This window comes from Chenopodium album, chromosome 2 (genome assembly GCF_948465745.1).
Source record: "Chenopodium album chromosome 2, dcCheAlbu1.1, whole genome shotgun sequence".
NCBI lineage: Eukaryota > Viridiplantae > Streptophyta > Magnoliopsida > Caryophyllales > Amaranthaceae > Chenopodium > Chenopodium album.
In genome coordinates this window covers 16,108,638-16,119,847 of record NC_137835.1, presented here as the reverse complement: position 1 = coordinate 16,119,847, position 11,210 = coordinate 16,108,638, and the positions used below count along the sequence as shown (strand labels likewise).

At 34.9% G+C, this 11,210-nt stretch overlaps 1 protein-coding gene across 1 annotated transcript; it reads left to right on the top strand.

Moving 5' to 3' along the window:
- The first annotated feature begins 253 nt into the window (after positions 1 to 253).
- Positions 254 to 10,196, top strand: LOC145596852 (citrate synthase, glyoxysomal-like). Its single transcript, XM_081653045.1, has 13 exons — positions 254 to 687; positions 1,746 to 1,926; positions 2,432 to 2,517; positions 2,685 to 2,789; positions 4,542 to 4,604; positions 5,110 to 5,219; positions 5,364 to 5,483; positions 5,565 to 5,640; positions 5,806 to 5,879; positions 5,981 to 6,101; positions 6,480 to 6,577; positions 6,667 to 6,790; positions 8,804 to 10,196. The coding sequence occupies exons 1-13, from the start codon at positions 418 to 420 to the stop codon at positions 8,933 to 8,935; spliced, it is 1,560 nt and encodes a 519-aa protein (XP_081509171.1). The 5' UTR covers positions 254 to 417; the 3' UTR covers positions 8,936 to 10,196.
- Positions 10,197 to 11,210: the final 1,014 nt, after the last annotated feature.

The window sequence follows — 11,210 nt, the reverse complement described above, 5'->3', positions numbered from 1 at the left end:
TTAATAAAATTTATTCATATAATTGGACAATTTTTTTATGTTCTTGAGAAATTAGATGATTAAATTGGGTGATTTTTTGCCAAAATTTACAATTAATTGGGCGTTTGATTTTGTGTGGAAATTAATTCCATTTACCCAATTAACTTGGGCGTTTCTAGTGTTTGTTTATGTTCTAATTTTTTTTAAATTTATTTATTTTCTGTCCTATATATACCGTGTTAAGGAACGTTTTCCTAAATTAAAAATAAAATACCCTGCAAATTACCGACTTAAGTTATAGGCGTGTCCTTATCCCTCATCCCTCAAGGAATCACGAATTTATTTCTATATAATTCACTCAAGACTCAAAAAACACATAACCTTGATTTGTGCAATTATCAATTTTATCAAGTCCATAAAATTGAATTATAATTCTGAATGATCTCACCTACAAAAATGGAGACTACAGATTTTTCCAGGAAAGCTCAAGGTAGATTAGCTGTTCTTGCAACTCACCTTTCAACAGCTGCTGATCCACCGCTTAATTTCTCAAATGTTCTTGATTTATCCTGTGTTTCATCTCAATCCATTGTTGCTCCACCTCCTAATTTGAAGGGATCTATCACAATTGTTGATGATAGAACTGGGAAAAAGTACCAAATTCCTGTTTCTGAGGATGGCACTGTCAAAGCTACTGACTTGAAGAAGGTAATCTATGATGGTTTTTTTATTTTTTAATTTCATTTGATCATTGATTTTTTATTTATTTATTATTATTATTTTTGCTTGAATTTTGTTAAGATTTCGATATCTTTGATGCGGGTTTGTTAATTTCTGTTTTTTTTTTTTTTGGTTTGTGTTTATTGATTTTGTAGTTTTCCCGGGAAAACGATGCATGTTGGTTATTATGATTTGGTTTGTTGTTTTGTGGGAAACTTTAGATGATTTTTATATTAGGAAGTGGGAAATTAAAATTTGATGGACATTGTTTTTTTCAAAAAAAAAAGAAAAAAAAAAAAATTCATTTGGAGGTCTTGTTGATTCTTTTCAAAGCTCATTTGGTCTTAATTTGGTTGTGAAGGGATTGCATTGAATTATTGATGCCAAGGAAGAAAGTATAGATTTGTTAAGAATTATTTAGATGGAAAATTGAAGTGATTTTTATGTTAAATTGATGAGAGAAGAATAGAGATTTGATAACAACTATGTGAGGGAATTTCTGATTTATCCTCATGTTATATTATGAAAGGGGGTATGTTGTAGAAGTGTAATTTTGTTAAGAAATTGCCATCGTAGCGAGTAATGTGATTCGGTAAAAAAGAATTTATTTTGTAAAACACAATGGTGGGATTTTCAAATAGAGATTCAACATTTGATGTAAAGATGGGAGGGAGCAAATCATCTGTAAAAAGTAGAGATGCTTTAGGAAGAAAAGAAAAAGGAAGTGTCGGGGTATTAAGCTATTCGTATCAGGATTAGAGTCATTCTATACAAAATAATGAATGATACCAATAGCCTCCATGTTTTATAAGTTGCGTGTGGTTTTGTGTTTATTTTTGTTAAGAGAAGACAGTTACCTAAAAAGGGTGCTTTGGAATTCACTTTCCTGTTTTCTTGAAACATTGTGTTGTGTAGCACTGTACTGATATCAGTTAAGTTAATGTATCTTATTCTTCTTTGCACATTTAATAAATGTGGGATTTTATCTTGTTGTGTTACTCTTTACATGCTCACTTAAGTATGAGTTTCTTTCTCGTGTGTGACAGATTACAACTGGAAAGAATGACAAAGGACTCAAACTTTATGATCCTGGTTATCTCAATACTGCTCCTGTTCGATCATCGATTTGCTATATTGATGGTGATGAAGGGATCCTTAGGTATAGAGGCTACCCTATTGAGGAGCTGGCTGAGGGCAGTTCATTTCTAGAAGTAGCATACCTTCTGAGTAAGTAATCATGAGGCTTTTGTCTATGTGTGTTTGCTGATATGACTGATTTTCGTTAATGTTATTTCTACTGAACCATAACAATAAAGAATAATGACAATCCAAAACGGAATTTCCAATGTTGATATATATATTGTGAGATATTATTATGTTTGAATTGAAGTTGTGGCCATGATGAGTAAGTTGCTATTGATATATAAAATACTTTCTCAGGTAGTACCTGGGACAATTGCTTCTTTATTACAAGAAAAGAATTTTGGAAAGAATATGTAAAAACCAACCATCATAATCAAGTTCCCATTAAGACAATGTTCTTATATAATTTGATGTTTGCATATGTGCTACTTGATAGCTGACGAAAACTGAATATATCATTTAGCTATAATTTTGCTGGAGTGATTATAGATTAAAATGGCAACATGACTTTCATGTGCTTCATTTTGTTTAAAATGCCTTTTGTTTTACCTGTTAAGTTCTTTAAATATAATTGCGTTTCACATTGCAGTGTATGGAAATCTACCCTCGAAAAGTCAGTTGGCAGAATGGGAATTCGCTGTGTCCCAGCATTCAGCTGTTCCTCAGGGCGCATTGGTGTGTCTTTGAACTTCTTAGACCACAAATTAATAGTCTTCCTTGCACCTGTCCTTTTAATTAAAGCTTGTTCAATTTGTTTCTGAACCAAGTTCCAACTAACATGGATATTATAAGTTAGTGAAAGATGTTGATTTATATTCTGAAATTTTTCAATCATTTTGTAGGATATCATACAAGGAATGCCTCATGATGCACACCCAATGGGCGTTCTTGTTAGTGCAATGAGTACTCTTTCTGTCTTTCACCCTGATGCTAATCCTGCTTTGAGAGTAAGTATACATTTTTAAAGTATACTCTTTTATCATATGTTCTATCCTGTATAATGTATGTGAATAAAGCAGCATGCCTCTATCATCCCAACAATGTTTTGCTCCTTGCTATTCAAACCTATGTACTTTGATCTTGTGTGATATTGTTTACTCCTTCCGTCCCAAAAAGAACGACCCATTTGGCCAAAACCTTGTCCCAAAAAGAATGACCCATTTGGATTAAAACACCACCAATTTGCAACAATATTTGTGCAAAATTAGCTTCCCCATATAAAAATTTGGTTTTCCATGTTATTTTATTACTTTCTCTCTCTATTTTTTTACAAACCTCATGTAAATTTATCTTTCCAATATGCTTTTACTTCTTTTTACTTAACTTCCTTAATACCCGCGTAATCAACTCAAATGGGTCGTTCTTTTTGGGACAGAGGGAGTATTTTATATTTGGCTCGTCATTAGGTTTAGTAACGATAATCACATTTTCCAGTTGCCACGAATCTAGGAATATTGGGGTAATTGACGCATTATAATAAGAGGCTTTTAATTTTTAATTTTTATTTTTTTAGGGGGGGGGGGGGGGGGTGGTAGAAGTCTGATAAAAGTTGAAAAGAGGTGATGGGAGGAGTCGGTGTTAATTTTGTAATTTCTAACATCAGAGGCTTTTAAAAAGAATTTATTGTCACCTTAAATCTGTGATTTGACTATGTTGGACCTCTTTCATACCTGGTCATGGGAGGTTGCACCTAGAGACTATGCTCAGCCTGACTTTCCGCCCTTCTAACTCCCTCCGCCCAAAAAAAAAAAAAAAATCACTTTTTTACATGGAATCTAGTTGAACTGATTTCTATGATTTATTAAGATCATGCATGTTATTTTCCAGGCCTTCTTTAGCATCTATTTAGTATAATGAGGATTCAGTTCATTTCTGTTTAGGTATTCTTAGTAACTATAAGGACATAAGTTCACAGATGCTTCTATACAATTGCGTTATGATGCTGCTTTTGAATCTTAATGCTTGTCTATGAATAATTTGCTTATTCAGATCAAAATTGATAATGCTTGACTTCTAAGGATGACCTTTCGGAACATATGGAGATTTACTGTTTATACCTTGAAATTATTTACTGTTTTCCTGTGCTCCACTTCTGACACGCACTAATAATGACAATCTCTATTCAGGAAATTGACTTTGATTTATGAAGTGATGAGCTCTGTGTTTTTTTCATCACATTTCATCATGTTTATGATCTACTAATGTGGTTTATGCTGCTATGAGTGCTGTCTTTGTAGATAAGGAATAATTCTCTTTGAAATCTATTGCTGTTACCTACTGGTTAGACTGTTAAAACTGCTTATTTGCTGGCCATTTGCCCATTCTCCAACAATATGTGTGATGAGTTCTGTAATCTGTTTAGTTCCCATGTAGTGTTTGGCCATGCTCCTGTGAGATATAAAACTGTCCTACTTTTATCATTAAAGCAGTTTAGTGATAATGCTTGGTTTTGCTGGTTGAATCTGCTGCCAATTTTAGCCTATTAATCTTTTATAAAAAAATTTATCATGGAGGGTCTAACTTTCTATAATGATGAGAAATTTATTTTGGTGATAGTTCTCCTTTGTGAATTTATCTACATCGGACCTTCATCTTAAGATATGGTATCAGGAGTTGGTTACTCATTTGCTATGGATCTGTCTTTTAATGGCCTCAAAGTACTTGTCAGCTCTTTATGATCTATTCTGTCTTTTTTGCAGGGTCAGGATCTTTACAAGTCAAAGCAAGTGAGAGATAAACAGATAGTCAGAATACTTGGGAAGGTCAGTATCACAATTTCTGCACTTAATAGTCTTATCCAAATAATTCGACTGTCAAGATTCAAGAATTCTAAAACAAGGTGGTCTAGCAATTAAGCATTTATTGAACAAATATGTTTTTGTATACTTGCTCCATTATAGGATGTGTTTACATGTTCACCACAGTCATGTTCAGTTGTTCAAAGCCATACACACATGATTATATATAATTTAATTTTTTAGGAAAAGGGTAAAGCGAAAAGTGGGACTATTATTGTTCTTCAATCCATATACCATGTCCTCTAGTTATTGGTTTGGGGACAACGAACGTATGTGGTGAATAAATGTAATTGTTTAGAAAATAGGGTGGTAATATGTAACTGAAAGTCTGAAACTTCATTTGTTCTTTTCTTGTTGGAAAATTGCTTTCTTTGAAAACTTGGCAGTCACAAATTCCATTGAAACTGAAACATTAAGATCTTCTAGTTTGATGTCTCATCCCTTAAGATTTATTTTAATATCTTTACAGGCCCCAACGATTGCAGCTGCAGCTTATTTGAGATTGGCTGGACGGCCTCCAGTTCTTCCTTCCAACAACCTTTCATATTCAGAGAACTTCCTTTACATGCTTGATTCTTTGTATGTTCTGTTTACAAACTCCTTAGATCACCAAGGGTTAATTATTTGTGTTTTTTGTGCTACCTGTTCATGTGTGGTCTTTTATTGATACAATAATGATGTGTCTATCACTTTTAATATTGATTTTTCCTAAACTACATGCAGAGGTGATAGGGCTTACAAACCAAATCCTCGTTTGGCCCGAGTTCTAGATGTTCTATTCATACTACATGCTGAACATGAAATGAATTGCTCTACCGCTGCTGCTCGACATTTAGCATCAAGGTATATGATATATTAGTGAAACATGTTCAGATGGTTTTGTTATAATACATTTCAAGTATTGATCTGGTATTGTACATGCAGTGGTGTTGATGTATACACAGCTCTTGCTGGTGCTGTTGGGGCACTCTTTGGTCCTCTTCACGGGGGTGCAAATGAGGTAATATGCATTAAAGATATCTATCTTAATCTGGTAGCTCTATAATGTAAAAGTTAAGTAGATTGTGGCGTGGAAACTTTGTCCATGCATCTCTCTGGTGACTGAATTCATCAGAAGTATTCTATAAAGTGTTTAACAAGTTCACCTTTTCTATTTGGAACTTAGGCTGTGCTCAAAATGCTGAATGAAATTGGAAGTGTTGAAAACATACCAGACTTTATCGAGGGTGTCAAAAATAGGTAGTTTGTTCTGTAATTGTCATATCATTATGTATGGTTATTGCTTTCAAAGTAACAAACAAAAGTTGGACTAATAAAACTGTCTTTTTTGCATCCTTAAGGAAACGGAAAATGTCCGGATTTGGGCATCGTGTGTATAAAAATTATGATCCCAGAGCAAAGGTTATTAGGACGTTGGCAGAGGAAGTATTCTCCATAGTTGGAAGAGATCCCCTCATTGAGGTACTTTATTATAACTTGTGATTTCATCCGCTACCTCTTTTATCTAGCCCCATTCTAGAGATGAATAATAATGACTTGTATGTTAGCGAATTATTAAGGGTTTTAAAGATTACATTAGAGATGTAAATAGAGAAAAAAATCACTTCCAACATCAAATACAGTAATTTCTGCCAGAAAAATTGATGTCATCTTTCTTTATCGTTGGTTGATGAACCATGAGATTTGGTAGAAATTTTAAAAACAGTTTTGAAAAGATCAGAGCTGCTCAATTGTATGGCAGGAAATCTTAGTAGACAAAAATTCAATGCAGAGGAAGTTGTACCCAAATGTGGATTTTTGTGAAATTATAATCAATTTGAAATTATGAATATTGTGCAGGTGGCTGTTGCTTTGGAGAAAGCTGCCCTATCAGACGAGTTTTTCATAAAGAGGAAGTTGTACCCAAATGTTGATTTTTACTCTGGGTTAATCTACAGGTGATTTTCTGTGCAGAGTTAATTTCATGTATTTAATTTTAATCTTATTACATTGTAAGTTGATTTATTTTTATTTTTTTCCCCACCAGGGCAATGGGCTTCCCAACCGAATTTTTCCCTGTTTTGTTTGCAATCCCTCGAATGGCTGGGTATTTGGCCCACTGGAGGGAGTCACTTGATGATCCTGATACAAAGATAATGCGACCCCAACAGGTTCGATTTTAAATTTATGAGATCTTTGATGGTCAAAGGGCTTACAAAAGATTTACAGTAATTATTCTATGTTTTAAAAAATATCTCTGTTAAATGCATCATCATATTCATTCTGGCTAAATAACCACCACCCCTTGTGTTTTTACATCTATATGATTAACTTTTAATCGATAATCACTACAGCTTAGGATTTTATGCAATTTTAATTGCTCCGTTACTAATTTTGTTCCAAAAATGTTACCCACTTACCCATATGATTAACAACTGCTCCATCTCCACTGTCCAATGTCCCACCACCTGTCTCCACCATCCTATTTCAACCCAAATTCGGCTGATGCCACTGCCTTGAACCACAAATCCACCACTGCCAAAACCACGTCGTCCTCACAAACCTCAGCCCCACTATTACTGATACCTCAATATCCCTCTACTACCACATCCACTTTCACCAAGCACTAATAAGCCACAACTTTCATCAACCACCACCCCACTGATAATAATCACCACAAACCCTTAAATCCACTACATCCACATTCGCATATTGAGAGATAAAGCTTCAAGTAAGAGAAAGAAGATTGAGTGTAGTAGACCAAGAGTACAGACAATGAAATCAAGAAAGCTAATTTAGATTGAGTGGAGAGAGAAGATCTATTGAGAAAGAGGAGGTCGAGAGAGAGAAGAATTGTCTGATTTCTAGCACTTGGTGGTGCCTGATTTTCCACTGCTGTTGATGATAGTTACTGATGGTGGGCCCTTGCTAGGGGGTTTGAGATGGGGTTTTGAAGAAGGTGAAAGTTGGGCTCAGTAAATGCTTGTGGGATGAGAGGATGACAGTGGTAGTGGAGGTAGCCAAAAGATGCTGCAAATGGTAGAGTCAATTTGAGGAAGATGATGATAGTGGTCGGTTGGAGAGGAGCAAAGGGGACTAAGGGTATTAGTAAAATCTGATAATGAATATTTGGAGGGGTTGAGAAATAATTGATTATGTTTAAATCTTTAGTAAGGAATTAAGGATGAGGTTGTAATCTTGGCTAATTTGCATGCTAATAATTGCTACTGATAAGGTAAAATAATAGTGCTGCAACTGTTTCATGATCGCCAAAATTGAAAAGTGATTTTAACATAAACAAAAACGAGGAAGGATATCTCTTAAGGTCTCTAGAGTGATCATTATTTTGGGTTAGTTATCCTCATAACTTCTTAGACTAAGCTGCAATAGACACAGTAATTGATGTTTGGTTAGAGATCATATTGTACACTAAATCTGGTACAGTTGCAATGGCCCATGTTTTTGTTCTATTTATTCACTTTGCAATTTGACATTAAATCTTATAGCATTTTCTCTGATTGATATGATCATATCACTAGTGAAATCCTGTAACGTTGTAGGTCTGTAGGGCGTAGCTGTAGAGTGATCAACTTTATGCTTACCTAGGCTCTGTATTCCACTTATTTCAAGCATTTGAATCCCTTCATCCAAAGTTTATTGTCCCGAACCCATCTCATAGTAAAATTCTGTGACTCATAGTAAAATTCTGTGACTCATAGTAAAATTCCGTGACTACAATAATTTCATTATAAAATGAGTAGTTTCCTTTCTGTTATCACTCCACCAATCTATGAAATGGGGCTATCTTTGGTTACATTCATAATTATATGACAATACTTCAAGTAGTATACGTGAAAAATATTTCAGGGAGTAAAAATAAGGGTATGATGTGAATGTGGATTTTTGTTAGAAAATGATAATAAACAATTGATATTTTTTAAAAACCTTCTTAATGCATGAGGTGTTGTAGAATTCCAGAAGCATTCCCAATTCAAAAATTCCTTACTTTCTCCTATCTAGTACTCCAATAGAACAGAAGTTCTAAAAAACTAATTGTTTTTTTTTTTTTTCTTCTCTTGTATTTGTTTTTGTTATTTAAAGTTTAAACTCATTAGGCTTTGTGGTTGTTTTGTTTGTCTCAAATTTGTCCAGAAAAATCAATCATTTTTTTTTTTGCGTTTCAGGTATACACTGGAGTATGGTTGAGACATTACATGCCCTTGAAAGATCGTAAGGATTCATCTGGGGCAGACAAGCTTAGTCAGGTCTCGGTTTCAAATGCAACAAGGCGGAGACTGTCGGGATTTGGACATTAAAAGAAAAAATATTCCACTCTGATAGGAAATAAATGGAAAAAACAGTTTCTATCTTGTTTATATATAATAAGGTTATGGGGATAACAAGACTTGACATTTAGGAAATGGCTTGATGACGGGAACTGTAACTAAGCTTTGTTTGTTTTTTTATTTTATTATTTTTTTGGTAATGTTACAAAATAAATTGTTGGAGCCCTTTCCCTAAATAATGTTGGGAAATTATCTAATTTCCAAATTACAGCTAGTCTTTTTTTAATTCCCACCATACCGTCCACGTCACCGGTTCAGTGGGAATTTTTTTTAAAAAACGGGTTTATTAGAAAACCGCTACTTCAAGTAGCGGTGTGTTACTGAAAACCGCTACTTCAAGTAGCGGTTTACATATTAGAAACCGCTACTTGAAATAGCGGTTTGTATTTACTAATTACTGATTTACAGATATTTTGTTTTTAAAGAAAACTTATAAAACAAACCCATAAACCGCTACTTGAAGTAGCGGTTTTAATTTCATAAACCGCTACTTCAAGTAGCGGTGTTTTGAGGAAAATCGCTACATGAAGTAGCGGTTTACAAAATTAAAACCGCTACTTGAAGTAGCGGTTTGTTGCTGGACCGAGAAAAAAAAATCGGTTTGTTTTCCTTAGCTGACGTGGACGGTATAATGGGAATTAAAAAACAGAGTAGCTGTAATTTGGGAATTAGATAATTTCCCAACATTATTTAGGGAAAGGGCCCAAATTGTTGCAGGGGTTAAATTATTTTACTTTTATTATTTTCCTTTTTTTTTTAAAAAAAAAAAAAAATTACCTAAGATTGATTTGGAATTTTGGAGTGTGTTTTTAATTTGTCCAGTAAGTAACAAATACGGATCCTTTTTTAGCTACCATATATCAGTTGGAACCCCATTATCCCAATTATGCTCTTACGAATGCAGACAAGCAAAAGCATTCTGAGACATTCATGCTGAAGAGATATTATATTTATCATGAACATAATGGCTACTACTCCGTAATATTCATCTATGCACCGTCTAGAGTGAAAAACTTGATCACTATTTCAGCACTCACACTTGTTAACAACCTCATATCATGCACAACTTAAGAAGAAAGATCAACCTTTTCGTCTTTAACGTACTCCAGCTTCTCTCTCTAGAAAACCCCAACCTTATCTCCCCACCGCTTCCCCTGTTCTCATCCTCTGCTCGCCGGCGATCGGCACCCTTCTCCTAGCCATCGCCGGCGAGTCTTGGTCTTCTTTTCTAGCTTTAGTTTGCTTTATTTTTTAGGTGTTTGTTTGGGAATTGGAAACAAGGAGTTTCCACAGCAAATTTGTTCGTTTAGTTCATCGGTGGTTCTCGTTTTTTGGCGTCGTCAAGTGGTTTAGCTTCTTCTCCAACGAAACAAGGAGTCAAGGCTAGTCTTAACGCCGCCGTTGAAAGGAATTGCGTTAATTGTTTCCCGACGGTAAAGGTGAAGTTAAGGTTAGGGTTTTTTCGCCTAATTGAAGTCTGATTCAGGTGAGACGGCTTCCTTGCGTTGGCTTTGACGGTTGATCGAAGTTTTTCGGGTGTGTTTCCATTCCGCCGGTGAGGTAGTTTTGTGGCTTAATTGGTTACTCCCCTCGGTTTTACTTTTCCTTGTTCTAGTTAGTTTAGCCTTAATTCTCTTGGTTAGTTCTTTGTTTTGCTTTGTTCGTGTTCTCTTAGTTTTATGTTGTGTTTGTTTAATTAGTTTATTTTCCTTAATAAGTCTGGTAATTAGGCTTCTTATAGTTGGAGTTCGTCTGTTTCAAGTTGTAGTTGGTTGTCCATGGTTTGGGATGTATGTTTTTGCTTCTTGGTTTACTCCTTGGTGGGTACAGGAGCGAAGGGAGGTAGTTCTGGGTTTCGGTGTTCGGACTTGGCAGGTGCTTGTCCTATGGTTTACATCACATGAGTTATTTCTGTTTGTGGTTTTGGGGTTGGGATGTTTATGTTTTTTCCTCTATAGGGTTAGATTTTTGGGAAAGGGTTTTAGCCTATTTCACTTTGCAGATTTGCAGGGTTTAGAATGCAGGGTGTTTATGGGTTGTGTTATAGTAGTGGTTTGTGGAAGAACGCAACTTTATGTTTCATGGTCTTTGATTGAGTGTATGAGGGTCATAAGGGAATTAACAATGAAAGGTTATTCCCTTTGTCAGTTTGCAATGATCTTTGAAGTCATTGCTGTTAAAATTTCTATCTGAAAGAGGCTCCCCTTACACAATGTTTGGGGGTTCATAGCGCTCTAATGAAGTT

Coding starts and splice junctions, on each gene's coding strand:
- LOC145596852 (XM_081653045.1), top strand. CDS start 418: ATGATCTCACCTACAAAAATGGAGACTACAGATTTTTCCAGGAAAGCT. Junction 2,790..4,541: donor ATGCTAATCCTGCTTTGAGA/GTAAGTATACAT, acceptor TCTTTTTTGCAG/GGTCAGGATCTTTACAAGTC. Junction 4,605..5,109: donor TAGTCAGAATACTTGGGAAG/GTCAGTATCACA, acceptor ATATCTTTACAG/GCCCCAACGATTGCAGCTGC.